Genomic DNA, 15,793 nt, shown 5'->3' with positions numbered 1-15,793 from the left:
CAAGACGTAGGACCCAATAAAACCCACAGAAATCCTTTAAGGAGGCTTAAGTATATCTCATTGCCTCTCGAGCAGGGATATCGTGTCCCACCTTGGGTGCATAAGGCTCAGGCGAGGCACTGGGTTCTGCTGCACGACTTGTTCGGCCTCCTGCTCGAAGATTCTGATTCTGGAGCAAAGCCTATGAGACAAGCAATGTTAGTGGGTTAAGCTTTCACTTCACACTGTAGTTTGTTGGTTAAGAGTGACAATGTAGTGTACTTAGTTAAAAAAAAATGAGCCATGATATCATGCTGACTAATTACATGCTTTGTCAAACTTTGTGGTTTTGAATCATTCTGTTATCTTGTAAGATGCAGAGCATGCGGACATGTGTGTGGCATTCTGGGAAAATCCATTGCATGTACCCAAATTCTGGCAAATGGCCAAAAACAATAAAAAATCTGGTTTGTCTGTCTATAACATACTTTGGCACCTCTTTACCTTTTTAAGAAACCATTATTATATTTCACCAACATGATGTGGAAATGTTTTTATTTGCTTTTTATTCTTGCCTATATAAGCAATTCCCTTGTGGACACTGCACTGGTAAGACGCTAGATTAACAAATGTGGTGGTAAAAGAAATCAGTCTGCCTGAAGATGTGTAAAACCATACCACCTAGGTGTGATGTCCACACACAGTAAATGACATACTTTGATCGGGATGCTGGATAGATACAGCCCTTTTCACTTTTGGGGGTAACCAGATTTGTAAATGCAATAATATCTGGCCGCGATACTTGCAAAAGAGAGACATATTTCAGTTCATAAAAGCATATAGTTTTCAGAACTATATATAGTAGAAAATGTCAAAGTTTTACAATGTGAATGGTTTCACCAGGCCACGACACATACAGTCCGCTCTGAAAGTATTGGAACAGCAAGGCCAAGTCTGTTGTTTTTGCTATACACTGAAGACATTTGGGTTTGAGATCAAAAGATGAATACAAGACGATAGATTAGAATTTCAGGTTTCATTTCCTGATATATACATCTGGATGTGTTAAACAACGTAGAACCTTAGAACCGTTTGTTTGAACCCACTCATTTTTCAAGTGATCAAAAATATTGGAACATGTGACTGACAGGCATTTTAAAATTGTTTTATTGTTTAAACAATTAATAGCTCTGAAGGTCTACTCTTGGTTTGAGCACTGGGTTTTGTCCATGAAAACCTTTTCACTGTGTAAATGTGTGTTAAAATGGTGGAAACAAAGAGAATATATGATAAAAATCCAAGAATAATGTAAGCTCCGGGATCTGTTTGTCAAGTAATCACAACGATTTAAGTAATTGTTGCTACAGTTTATAGAGACACAAAGTTGCATCCTTGAAATTCTCATTTAAATTCATGTGCACTATATATGCGAAAATGATTAGGTTAAATGGAATATAAATAAATGATAAATTTATCATCTCAGCCAATCAAACTGTAATAGATGGTCTAAATATAATGACACCTCATGAAAATGGCTCAGTTAAAGAGACAGCACCAAGAAGCGTTTTATGACAGTCCAAATTGCTTAGAGTAATAATTTAACCAGAAATTAATATAAAAATTACAAAAGAGCACATCTTAGGTGTTTCATGTTATCTTATATATGGAGCATAAGCATAAGGTTTGACTAATGTGAGATTTACTTTTTTATATAAACTGTGCATGACATAAGAGTTACTGGTTAAGTGAAGCGTCCAATTAAGCAGGTTGTGGAACTATGTGATAGATATTTATAGTTCTATAAATATTCATAAAATCATAACCATCTATTGCTACATAGCATTCATTATTGGTTGGTGATTTCCATCATGGAATAGGAATCAAATAGCAAAATGGAATCACCAAATTATCAAATAATTATACTTATTTTAAAGAAAAATTGAGATATTATTTCACTGCCTCAACCTTAATAATCATTCTGAACGTGCAATGTGAAATAATGAAAAATAACAAAGCACACAATATGTTATCAATATGCTGGAGAAATGGGCGTAACCCTCTCTTTTGCTGAACTGATCCATTACTAAAGATTATGGACTTGGTTATTAGGAACATACTGAGACTAATCCTGCAGAAGAAGACATCCTCAGTGGACATTCTCCAATGAAAATGTTTTTCTGACTATACTTAAACTGTGCCATGGTGAAATTTGGTTAAATGGTGTTGAGTCAGAAATGGTTAGTTTGATCCAGGAAGAGAGCATTCCTTTATAATATTCTGTGACCAAGAAAGAAAATTTTGACCTCAAGACCCAGGAGGTTTCAGCAGGTCGTCTGTGGTAGATGCTTTACCTGTGATTTTTGACCCCTGTCCACATAGGTGCAAATGGGGTTGTAGGCGCCTGTTCCACACACATACAGGTGAGTCCGGTTCCATGGTTCAATCAGCCGGATGAAGTTCCCGCATTCGCCCTAAAAACAATGTGAATGTAAGATTAAGGTAAATTATTTCACATAATGAGTGTTTCTAGCTAAATGTAGCAAATATTCTTAATAGTAACAAGGAGGTTTAATCAAATGAGTGTCAAATAGTCAAACACAATCACAAACCAAGGATTAAAATACGTGCAATATTTCTGTATTATTTATTTATTTTACATTCTGGTGTTTCCATTCAGGTTTTCAAAAAACATTGAAAAATGAGTGGACAGAAACTTCACTATAGAGCGCTCCAAAAAATAATGCATACACAGCATATTTTTTCTGTCATCTCTGACTATGAAAGGAAATGTACATTCAGAACACAACTTGATGGATTACTGATATGTTTTATGTTTTCTCTTGAAATGTTTAAAGCTTCTAAATGGCTCTCTTAGACTTGTCTGAAAAACAGTTGTGTTTACTTTCTGTGTGGTCTTTAAAGTATTGCTTTAATAATTCATATAATAATAATTCATATCCACAATCGGTGCTGCTTTTTTGTCCGAAGAATGTACGAAGTACGAAGAGTTAAGAAGATTAGACTGAGCATAAACGACTTTATCACTCAAGTGGACACTTACATTGATGTCCTTCCCTGACAGAACACACTCATTCTTCCTCAGAGGAGCCACAGGCCAGTGGATCTGAAAACACGATGGAGAAATAAATGAGTACAGAAAGTGATAATAAGCTTTGACATTCAAACGTTAAACACAGTTAAATAGTTTTAAATGCATTTTGCTCTTAAATGAGTAACAGAACTGAAAGGAACAGGATTGAGTTTTTAAGCATAGGATTAACAAATTCATATGACATAGAGACATATACTTTTTTTCAAATACATAAATACTTAATACTCAACTTTCAATCTATAATTTGGGTAACGGGTGGACTTTCAATGTGATCATGTCAGTCAATACCACAATATTGAAAATACAGCAAAAAGAATGAGGGAACTTTTCTTCTTCCCATGATCTTCAGGAAATTTGAATGATGCAACCTCCTGACGTGGAATATTCCAAATATTTCACAGGGATGAATGTGTTCAGGTCACAGAGTTGACTGAATATTGTGGGACAAGACTAAAATTGACATTTTTTTATAACCTACAATTGTCATCAATGGAAAAAGATTTTATTTATTTATTTATTTTTTTTAGAAAGAGCATTATAGCACCCAAAGACAAAGTCAGAGATAGAATAAGAGTGTGTTCCTGCTTACTATAAGGGGCTCTTTATTGATGTCATTTAGGTCCAGGGAGAGGATGTAGTCTTTGCTGCCCACATACATGCGGTCATGATCCTCGTCCATGCGCAGGACCCTGTAGTCAGTGGAGTTTAGCAAGAAGGCGAAGTGATGTGCCGTGCCTGTAGACTTCAGCTCTGGGACAGAAGAGGAAATAGAAAAGCAAACACTGGCGATCACATGTGGCTCAACAGAAACTAGGAATAAAGCCAGCTGAGGCCTTTAGAGAGCCTTTTGTTATGAATAAATCTGTGTATGTGTGTAACGAATGGATGTCGATGAACAATATGCATCTATGACTCTACAAACATCCATCATCACCACAGAAATGATTGTTTACTGATAGACGATCATGATAATGACTATTCTGTTTCTTTTCTTTATGTCATTAGAAATAGAAAACTGAGCCAAGTACAAACCCCAGAAATTCTCCTCCGGGTAACAGCAGCCAAGTAATTGGACCCCTGCAATAAAACTATTTATCTAAAACTGTCTATACCTGAATGTTTTCCAATCCACACACTACTGGCAGCTGCAACTCCCTCAGGACTAGCAACAAAGCCAAAATCCTCTGTTATTATTATTATAACACTGTAATTGCAGTGCAGCTTTCTCAGTGGCTTTGGTCATCACTGGGGATCCATGAAATAAAACAAATCACTAAATGCTGTAACCACGAATAGTGTATACAATAGTAATCTGGTAAGATGTGAACAATTTCTCCTTGGTTTCAGTGTAAAAACCGTGAAATTGTTGTGGCATTGTGGCTTTTGTGTAGATTAGATGAATTTCAGACAATAGCTAATCACTTGGGTCACTTCCCAATAGAACGCAATCCATCTATAAAATCATGAGTGAGGAATTATACAGCGGAATCCAAAATCTCAATGCACCATCAAGAACTGTTGACTTCATTGTGTAGCAAAACTAAAAGAAATATTATTCATATAAGACTAAATAACATTTTCACTAAAAAAATGAAAAAGAGTTTTATAATGTTGTGGTGCAGAAGAGTGTACAATGTGAGGTACTATTAGAGCTGTGGGAGTTCAGTGGTTATGGTTCTGTCCTAGTAACTGGGAAGCTGTAAGTTCAAATCCATGGTTGGGTCCATGAGCAAAACTCTTAAACTTTGAGAGCTAATCAGATGCTGTTCTGTCAAAAATGTAGGTTTGTAAGGTTTCAAATTGAGGTTTAGCAATTAAACAAAATATTCAGCGATTTTAGAAATTGGATAGGAACACCTGTACTCCTGATTATTCATGCAATCAATCAATCAATCAATCAATCCATCAATCAATCAATCCATCAATTAATCATGTGGCAACAGTGCAATTTATAATATCATTCAGATACAGGTCAAGAGCTTCAGTTAATGCTCACATTAAACACCAGAATAGGGAAGAATTGTGATCTCAGTGACTTTGACTGTGATATAGTTGTTAGTGCCAGATGGGCTGGTTTGTGTGTTTCAGAAATGGCTGATCTCCTGGGATTTTCTCAAACGACAGTCTCTACAGTTTACACAGAATGGTTAAAAAAAAAAAAACATCTCGTGAGCAGCAGGCAGAAATATTTTGGTGAAGTCAAAAGACAATGGCCAGACTGGTTGAAGCTGACAGGAAGGCTATGGTAACTCAAATAACCACTCTTTACAACGGCCATGAGGAAAAAACCCATCTCAGAACATACAGCATGCTGAACCTTGATGCAGATGGGATACAACAGCAGTAGATCACGTCGGGTTCCACTCCTGTCAGTCATGAACAAGAATCTGAGGCTACAGTGAACAAAGACTCACAGAAACTGGGCAGTTGAAGGTAAAACAGTGCCTGGTCTTTTCCCAATCATAAACTGTCCAGTTTTGGTGAGCCTGTGCCCACTGTAACCTCAGATTTCTGTTCTTGCCTGATAGGAGTGAAACCCAATGTGGTCTGCCATACTAACAAGAATTACTTGTGTAATTTTACTTACCACTAACAGATAATAGACTTATCTCAGTTTAAAGCAGTATTTTACTAAATATTAATATTAAAGCTAATATTTCAATCTTAAAGAATAACGACACCAAATGAAAACTAAATAATTGAATACAATAATACGCTTTTTGCATTGTGCTCTGACTATACAGTATGTAAATAATAACAGGCTGTAGTGATATGGCTGTAGTATAGCATCCTTTCGCTGTCTGTGCATAGACAGATACAGTGCTGTGCAGGCTGGAGTCCATTCTAGACTGCAACTCATTTGTGACCACAACAGCTTGCAGAAGGGAGACGGTGTACGAAGAGAACAGCATGCTGAGGCTCATGTTACTGTGACCCAACATCATCTAACGTCATGTCCTGGGTGGAAAATGCGAACCTGATAAGGCAATCTGAGTGCAAGTTTGAGAAGGTTTAGCTGCTACATGAGACACAGTTTCAATGCTGGGGAAGAATCCTGATAATTCATATCAGAGACTAATTGTACATTCAGGTTCAAGGCTAGACAGGCTCAACTGATCCAATCTAGATACTAGAGAGAAATAGCAAGCCAAGAATAATTAGACCTAAATGCAACAAGTCTCCTTGGCTATTTGGCACTTAAGGTTTGGCTCCAGGAACTGGTACAATAAAAAAATCCCTAGTTATTTTAACTGTTAAATACACCAGGATTGTTATTTCTGTTGCAAGATTTTTTTAATTTCATCGATCAATCAAAAAAAAACAATTACTATTCATTATTCAATACCACGTAATTTAAAATGGAGACAAATACATTATTTAGCTGGCATATGCTCAATTAGCAACTGGTTTGTGAGCAACTCCAAAAAGCTGGTCAGGCCTTTTATTTGCTGGCTTCCTTATGAAGTACACACTTTTTCACATTTCACACACCTATAGACTGACAGATGTATGCTGCACACACACACACACACACACACACACATACACACACACAACTGTTTCTATGTTGACCATGGCAAATAGCAACCTTATGATTGAGCCTGCAAATCCAATCAATAAAAGTATTATAGATAATGGTCTGAAAATCCGGAGATAATGGTAGAGTTTTCAATTTCACGCCAATGGTTCTTCACCATACAGAAACACCTTCAAGCCGTCAAACTCTTTTTTTTTTTTTTTTTTTTAAAGTCTCTCACAAAGGGAAACCAGACCACTCAAGAGAAGTCAAATGTTCTTCAGAAGCATCAACAAAATACAACACAGAAATAGAGCCATGACGAAACATGGTTAAAAAAACGAATAATTATGTTTCAAAATTTATAGTTGTACTCAGATTGTGTTTCAGGGTTTCACGGTAGTACTGATAATTTGTGTAATTTAGTTCCCAAATGTCAAAATTTCTAAATCCAATCATAACCTCAAAATATATTTTGGTTATTACAGTTTTCTCAGTTGGATGCGCTCGATAACTGAATTAACAGACTAACTAACAATTCCTTCCACTAAATTCCATAATAATACACAATTTCTTCACAACTATAAACAATTGCTTAAACACATTTTGCAATTCTTGTGCACCACCTTCTCAAAACACTACACACACCTGTGAACGCACTAGCACAGTTCTCAAGTCTCATTTTTATGAACGTTTGAGATACCAATCAAAGCTCAGTGTGTTAATGAAACAAAAAAAACACATCTCACCTGTGTACACACAACTCACCACAATTATCCAGTCATCTCTCTTTATTGTGTCAGTTATATAGAGTCAGTCACTGCAATTTTCACTACTGATCTTGTGCTGAAAAACATTGAGTAAGAATAAAGCCGACATATATAGTTCCCTTTTGAGAGGAATTCTGATGGTGTGAAAGAGATGCATGTATGTGCAAGTGAGAATCTATTGTATAGTATTTCTGTGCTTACAGTGACTTCAGGCTCATGCCTTCTTTCGAATAATGGAGCTTGATACAAATCCTGACTCTGTTGAATGTGTGTGTGTGTCAATGAGGCTCTAAACAAAATGTGTGGCACAGGAAGGAACACCATGGGACAAAGGCAACTGTGGTAGTCCCTGGCCCAAGGGTGGGGGTGAGGGTGGGGGTGGAGGAGGTGGGTAACTATCTGTGCTGCCATCAGTCTGTAATATCCCATCCATTCCCGTGTTAAAAACTTTTCATGTGCAGTTTCCTTTCCACCCCAGAGACAGCACCCTGCCCCACACAGCACTACCTTCGATGTTATCTGAGATAAAGTCGAATTCCACCATACACATGGCATCCAAGAACAGTTCATCACCCACAGAGATGATACTTCTCCTACCGCATTCACAGTCCTCAATCCAAACAAAATTTTTTCTGCTTGGCAATGGAATGTATATTATCTGAAGCAACATGAAGTGAGTCTTCTCAGTGTGATGCATGGAGCATGTTAATACATCACTCACGAGTCAAGGATGGGGCCGGCAATGTGGGAAACATATACTGTATACACTGTATCTGTATATCTGTATGTGTTCTGTTTTCTGTGTTTTGTCTGTTGGTCTGGCCTCCTGTTTAATTCTCAGTGTCTCATAAGTAAGAGCATCAAAAGGCTTTTCCAAAAATCAGGTCGACAAAATCAGTAATGTCTTCCATGTCATGCTAAAAAGCAACTAAACTACTAACTAGCTAGCTCAATTTCACTAAAGAAGGTAGTGACAGCTAACTAGATCTATAAATAAAGAAAACAAACACACAAAAAAACCCTGAAACAAATGCAAATAATCAAACATAACTTTATACTTACAATTTATTTACAATATTTACCAATTACAAAGATAAAATAATAAGCTATATTAGTTGTGTAAAACTGTTACTAATCATTACTGCAGCTCTGAGCACTCCATCTGACTGATGCTGATATGTTTAAGATGTCAGTCATGTTCATGATCATTTCAGCAACTGGCAGGTGGTTATGAGTGAATGGATACACATAGTACACACATTTCCCAAGACTGCAAACACAAATCTCAGTATACCCAGAACCAAAAACTCTTAAACCAGCAGAGGAAAACTTACATTTCACTGAAAAACACACACACACAATTCAAAATCAGATAATCTAGTCACAATCACATATGTACCAAGCATCCAAGCATACATCTACAGTACACACACTGACCACCAAGTAACACGCACAACACACACACACACACACACACACACACACACACAAAAAAAAACAGATACTGAATAACCAATTTCTTTTCATTTTGAAAAGTATTTAAACACTATGAAAAAAACAACAAAGGGTTTTTGATAGAAAATATATATATATATATGTCTTGAAATTCCCTTAAAATGAAGGCTAAGCAGAAAACCAGGGGAACGGGTCTGCAGACAACATAGAATAGATCATATTCAGCTACACCAGCATAAAACAGCACTACCAGAAGACAGGATCTTTACACATGGAGTCATTTAAAGTGCAGCAGACACAAAACCCTCTTTTTACCTGTGCGGGCATTTCAAGAGCATAGTTAAAATTCCTCCTGCTCTCATTTCAGCATTCCAATTAAAAACAAGGACAGATTAAGCTTGTTCCGACAAGTCCAGTGCCATGAGTGTGTCATTACCAGTGCTAATAAATGAAATGCAGGACATTTTGATTGAAAATGTGCCTCTGATGGGTTGAGGCAGTATTGCTTACAAATTTAAAACACACCTCCGGCTAAACAAAAATATGCTATTTAAGCCATTTTTTGTGGCTATGTTACAGTATCTTGAACATGCAGGCAAATACAAAGAAATCAGGTACACAACTGACTAACTGATGACAAATGACTTCAAGACTTGTACATGGACTATGTCTTTGACAAGGTCGAGAGGAAAGACTTTTTGACAGAGAAGACTGATAAAGGCTGGGACATTTGGAGGACATTGGAGCATCAGCCACACACAGTCTTCTTTGCCCATAATCACCACAAGATTAGATCTTATCTCTGGCCTTCCATGAGCTGTCACTCCACTATGTATGATTGAAAGAGAAGTAGAGGGAGAGGAAGAAGGAGAAAGCGAGGTTATGGGAGATTTTTAGTTTGTGTGTGTGTGTGTGTGTGTGTGTGTGTGTATTAGTACATGTTACACGCTTGTTCCCTGATCTTGAAAGTAAACAGCCTATATGAGCCATCGATTTTACCAGCCTTCATCCTTGACAAAGGATTAGCACATCATCTTTATCGCTCCGTGATTTCTCCGCATGACAGGAGGGCCTGATTAAAGCTGAGAAATTTAATCTAACAAGTCAGATAAAATGACTTTTCTCCCTCCCTCCTCCTGTCCATCAAAGTGCACAGAGGAGAACTCAGAGCAGAGCAAGTAGAATAGTTAAACGTACATTTACAGGTTATAAAAGCATTACCAATAAATGTTTTATTTCATCATTTATCAAAAAGTAATGAAAATTACATTAGGTTGCTAATTAACGTGTGCAAATCACAGTCACATGAATCACATGAAAATCACAGTATATAAACTAAGCAAGAGTGAATGCTTTGATTTCATATGAAATCAAAGCATTCTGAATATTATGTCTGCAAGCTTGCAGCCTTAATTTTTTGTGATTGATATTGCTTAATTTCCCTACACTGTGGTGATGCAGTGTATTTCAAATGGTAACATTTGTAAATGTGCTATATAAATATATGTACAATGTCTGATACTAACAAACACTTGATATTGACTTAATTATATCTTCATTAATGCCTTATGCAAATAAAGAATAATGTAAACTTTTCAAGAAATAACAATAGAAGAACGAACAGTCCAAAATAAATACTTCGTTTCATATAAAATGAAATAAAAAAAAAACTAAAATAAAACAAACAGCCCAAGAAACCAGACAAATATTGGTAGTGTGATGAAAGAGAATAAGCAAAAAAAAAAAAAAAAACGAAAAGAAAATGGAGAGAAGTGTGTGAACAGGTGCCCTGACATCTGTCTGTCCTCAGGGAGACAGAGAAAGCCACTGTTTGCATTGGATCATGACTTCAGGGAGTGTGTGGTTCATAGTACTCACACTCACACTCACACACAGACATACACACAGCCACACTGTCTTACGCAAATCCAGGATCACACATCACCCTGACCTCTCTGATCCTTTATAATAGCTTCTAGCTCAAACAACAGCCACAAGAGCAGATAAACATGGCACTAATTAGCTATAACTCCATTTGGCATGATGACCTAAAGTGGTCTACAGTTCCTTGTGCACCACAAAGAAGCTTATTGAAGTTGTCAGGTTATGTTATCACAAGATCAGGTCCAATAATAAGCTGGAGTGACGTGTATTTATTTTTCATTAAGGCTTCATATGGTACCATTTTTATCCAGCTCCAAGAGTTACAGCTCCTGCCTTTAGACTTCAACGTTTCCTCTTTAATGTGGCCAAGAACAACATCTTAATTTCTCTCTTCATATTGTGTAAGGTGTCAAATAAATCAAGTGTGGAGAACAGATGGATGGGTGGTGCTAGCTTCACCAATAGTTAAAGAATACTGTGTGTGTATGTGTGTGTATGTATGTCTGTGTGTATATAATTAGGAAAAAAACGTCCTTTCAAAAGAGAATGAAGGCTAAAATTTCAGTACAAAGCATCACAACCTAAAAAGGCAGAACTGGCAAAAAAAATACAACTGCATGAGCGTGGGCATATTAAATGGCTGAACTCAAGTAGGCATGATTTGTATGTTGAGTAGCTCACATAAATCCACAGAACTCTTACAGATAACCACCTCTTACCACCTTTTACCACTTACCCGCCTACATAAACTCAAAACACTGCAGTAAATCAGGAAAGGTATAAACATAAATTTGATAAGGTTGATCTGATGTTTAACCCCAGATGTTTTTGACCTGATTAGTCTGGAATTTCCCATGGCCCTTTTGCTTGTCTCCATCCCTCATATCCTCACCTACAGCATCTCAGGTACCGTTTTTATGCAGCAATGTACAAGAAATGGAAATGTGCTCTCACAGGTAGAACAGATCTCATGGTGGGAAGTGGTGGCTCAATGATTAAAGGTGCTGGGTTACTAATCAGGATGTTGAGGGTTCAAGCTGCCACGGTAGGGCCCCTGAGCAAGGCCCTTAACCCTCTCTGTTCCTGGGGTGCTGTATCATGGTTGAACCTCTGCTCTGACACCAGCTTCCTAACAGGCTGGGATATGCGAAGAACAAATTTCACTATAATGTATATGTGACATATAAAGGCTTCTATTGTATAAGGTCCAATGATGCATCTTAAAGCTGCAGGATGTAAGATTTGGGAATTTCACCCTCTTTGGTAGAATCTATCGCAAATTGCTTGTGGAAGAACATCTTGTAATGTGAGTTGTACTGCAGTCTTCCTTCTCCACAAATTTAAATCTCACAGCTGCGAGCGCACACATTTCGATAGTGTTCAAACCTGTGTGCCAACGGGTATTAAAGCAGTATGCAGTTTGGTGCACAGTCCACGAGTTTTTTCTGAAAAGTGCTCACTATTACGGAGTGTTATGAGAATAAAATAACTTTATTGTGCACATCAATGTAGCCATCACAGTTACTGAGTACCAGATAAAAGAGCAAAACCTTTCAACAAAAGCTTGTTTTTGTTGAAAGCTACCAGCAGCTGCTAAGCTCTTACTGTGACTTCCTTATCACATGCATGATCTACAGAATGAACTAGCTGCCTAATGTCAGCTAGCTAGCTAAAATATAAGTTTTTGTTAAAGGGAAATGGGGGTGCTACGTTGTAATCTCACACTGCATTGTGTACACTGGACCCTGAGCTAAATGTAGGAGCTTTCTCTGAGGCTGTTGGACACAACTAGCCCGCTAACTCTAGCTAGTTAGCTATATATAATATAACGTAGAGAACAAAATTATAGTGCCTCTTCAATGTTTTTGTAAAAGCTGAACTGTGTTCTCTGTTTATTTTGTTCTCTAGCCTTTCAAAAAAGTTTGGCATGAACCGAACAGTGTTAGCACACTAGCCAAGGCACATACCAGGCAAGGAGAGGGTTCAGATCACTCGCTCTCGTCTGATTGAAATGCAAAAATACGGAGAGACGCACCAACACCTCTCATTAGTTCTCAAGCTCAACAACTAAAAATACAATACAAACTCCACAATAAGGATAAACTGGTTGACTATCATTGATCATTCACTAGCTTTGCATCATATTAGGAAACAAATAAATGCTTTAACTGTTCAGCCGGAAAACCGTGAATCTCATTTTCTATTATAGTATCACATTCTTTCACTCTATCACTCCTTTTTTCTTTGTTTACACTCTCACTCTCTCTCTCCTGATTTTCTGTCAGTCACTATGTTGTACTTGTACTAATCATTATTACAGGATTGTCCGGTTAATGCATAACAGCTTGGAAACTTTATATTATATTATATTATATTATATTATATTATATTGTATTATATTGTATTATATTATATTATATTATATTATATTATATTATATTATATTATATTATATTATATTATATTATATTATATTATATTATATTATATTATATTATATTATATTATATCATATCATATCATAAAGTCTATTTTATTCCCCAATCCTTGTTTTATTATTCCATTTTTCCAAAATCCTAGTTTTAATGGTATAATACATCTACCCATAACACAGGGTACTAAAGATGTACCATCTCAGTGACAACTCATTTGATGTAGCATGAAGGCTTTTTTTTTCATCTTAGTATTTACTTTCCTGCCCACCTTTTATTAACACTGCAACAGTACAGTTTAAATGGGGATGTCAACAGGGAGGGCCTCCTATTTCAGATTATACCTTCTATTATCATTCACTGGCATGCAGTGGGCAAATCTTTTAGTGAGCAGTCTGAGAGATAATTAACATCTCTGACCTGCTTGTACTTCATGTGATCAGGCTCATTTTCTCTTGTTTCCTCCCCTATGTCATACCACCATGGTTGTTATTAAAAGGAATCCTTAAGGGTTATCATGCTTGGCTGAGACCTCTCTTTCTCTCCACCCAGCTCTGCATACCAGAACACAGATTACAGGTAACGCCAAGTTCTTTCTTTTGTAACTCACTCTCATCTCTTCCATCATCTTGCTTTTTTCTCTGGAAAAGTGGAAGATAGCAGACGTGAGTGTGAGGTAAAGTGAAGTGAAGGTGGTGGGGATAAGATTTTCCTTTGCGTGTTCCATATTGAAACTTGCCAGATTTAGCTAGTGTACAATAACAAAAACAAACCTATGCTGCCCTGGAAAGTGCCACTCAAATTCTGTTGTTGTTTTGCTCAAATTTGCCATCGTGTCTTTCAAATGTGCCTTTGAATCCTGAAATGCCAGTTCTAAACACCATAAATATATGTTGCTGATTAGGGGTGTAATGATTTACACATTTTGAGGCTATTCATTTATTAAAAAAAAAAAACACTACACAGATTGATTTGGCTCGAATTCTATTTTACAACATCTCCATTGCTGGAGATTTTTTTTTCATGCTGGTTGACTTTAGCAGCCATTAGTTTCAACTTTGAAAAATGTTTGAGCCTGGTATCAGACTTGGGATTATATTTCGAGTCCATATTTTGGAAACCCACTGCATTAGCACTCAATAAATAAATAAATAAATAAGGAAACCTCTAGAATTCCTGTTCTAGAGGTTTATTTTTTCAACATTCCTTTTTTGTGTCTTTTTTCAATGCTCTTTCAAGTCGTTACATCATTACTGCAGACACAAACTACTCATACTGAATATGCATGTTTCTTTTTATCCATACCCATTTATCTTATACTCAGACCAGAGAAAGATTAATGGATTTTGAATGGATATTTTGGCCAACATTATGTCCACTGATAGCAAGCAGATATCGCTTGACAAATGCCAAAACTTACATCAGTGCAAATTTTTTATGAATGACAACACCTGGCTGGTTATTATCTAAGCAAGAAGATCCAAGTAAAAGAAAAAAAAAGTAGGTCTTAACAGTGTTTAATGATAATTGGGTGCCTGAAAACAGTTGAGCACAGCACTGTGTGTTGCAAAACAACATGCCAACAATGGTTTCAGTAGTGTTTACAGTCTATCCAGAAAAAGAGGCCTATGCACTTTTATATTACGTTTTTGGTAAACAAAATTTGGTAATTGTTGGGCCTTAATCTTAATCTTAATAAGTTCATGTCAACTCTTTGAAGCCAAAGTTTTTGTTATACTGTACACCTTCTGATCTTAACTCAAGGAGCTATGCACAACCATCTCACCCAGCCACCAGTGGTTAAATTGGTTAGCAAGAGCAAGGTCCAAGGGTCAAGAGTGTTATCCCAGCCCACAAACCACTAGTAACAAAATTCAGCTCAGATGGCCCCCTTGGATTGTTTACATCATGATAGGAGGTGCTGTCCAAACCCCTCCTGAATGCTCAGCGTACACCCTACTTGACCCCTGTCAACTGGAAACAAAGGAAGGATCACCGCCTGCTAGTCAGCATGCAGCACGGCCCAGCAGTCAAGCCTAATGACATCTGACAGGCCAAAGACAAGCACTTTACAAGGGCAGCTGGGTGCATGTGAGCTTTCAACTAGCAGGTAAGGGTCCATTCGCTCATATACTGGCCTTTATGGCCTAGTCTTAAGGGTGCTTAAGATCTCTTTGCAGTTTGGTGGTAATCTTTCTATTGAACTTGAGCATATGAGAATTAAGATTTGACCAGTTCACAATTGCTTGCATTCCTATGGCTATGGTTAAACATAACTAAAATTATATGCCAAAAATTCCTTCACTGATCATGATAAGTGAACCATATTGTATGTTTAAGAGGTTAAAAACTGGGATTTCTGTTGCGGCTATTGTATAAAATTATACTGTGTAATCAGTGGCAGAATAAAAATGGATGAGCTATTGGGGTTTTAGCTGTCCAGGCATGCATTATTCAAAAGCGGAGAGTGAAAACTCTCAATAACACAGCATGCAGAGCACCACAATGCATCAGGAACGCATCTGTCTTTTTCACTCCCTCTCTCTTGTTGTTACTTCACTCACTCACTCACTCACACACACAAACACACACACACAAAGTCCCTAGGGAGAGGGACACAAGAGAGGAAAGCATTCTTCTTCAT

The 15,793-nt window shown here is 37.1% G+C and overlaps 1 protein-coding gene across 2 annotated transcripts in view; it reads right to left on the bottom strand.

Moving 5' to 3' along the window:
• The window catches only part of sema3fa (sema domain, immunoglobulin domain (Ig), short basic domain, secreted, (semaphorin) 3Fa), a 52,378-nt gene that overhangs the window by 16,416 nt on the left and 20,169 nt on the right, over positions 1 to 15,793 (bottom strand). The window contains exons 3-6 of one of the 2 annotated variants that reach the window (XM_026915145.3): positions 3,681 to 3,841; positions 3,041 to 3,103; positions 2,331 to 2,450; positions 92 to 181 (exon numbers count right to left, since the gene is read on the bottom strand). In XM_026915145.3, coding sequence (XP_026770946.3) covers positions 92 to 181; positions 2,331 to 2,450; positions 3,041 to 3,103; positions 3,681 to 3,841 — 434 coding nt within the window. The remainder of the gene's footprint in view (positions 1 to 91; positions 182 to 2,330; positions 2,451 to 3,040; positions 3,104 to 3,680; positions 3,842 to 15,793) is intronic. The other variant, XM_034312704.2, reaches the window with a different exon arrangement.

The sequence above is a fragment of the Pangasianodon hypophthalmus genome, chromosome 2 (genome assembly GCF_027358585.1).
Source record: "Pangasianodon hypophthalmus isolate fPanHyp1 chromosome 2, fPanHyp1.pri, whole genome shotgun sequence".
Taxonomy (NCBI): Eukaryota; Metazoa; Chordata; class Actinopteri; order Siluriformes; family Pangasiidae; genus Pangasianodon; species Pangasianodon hypophthalmus.
This window is presented reverse-complemented; position numbering and strand designations above follow the sequence as displayed.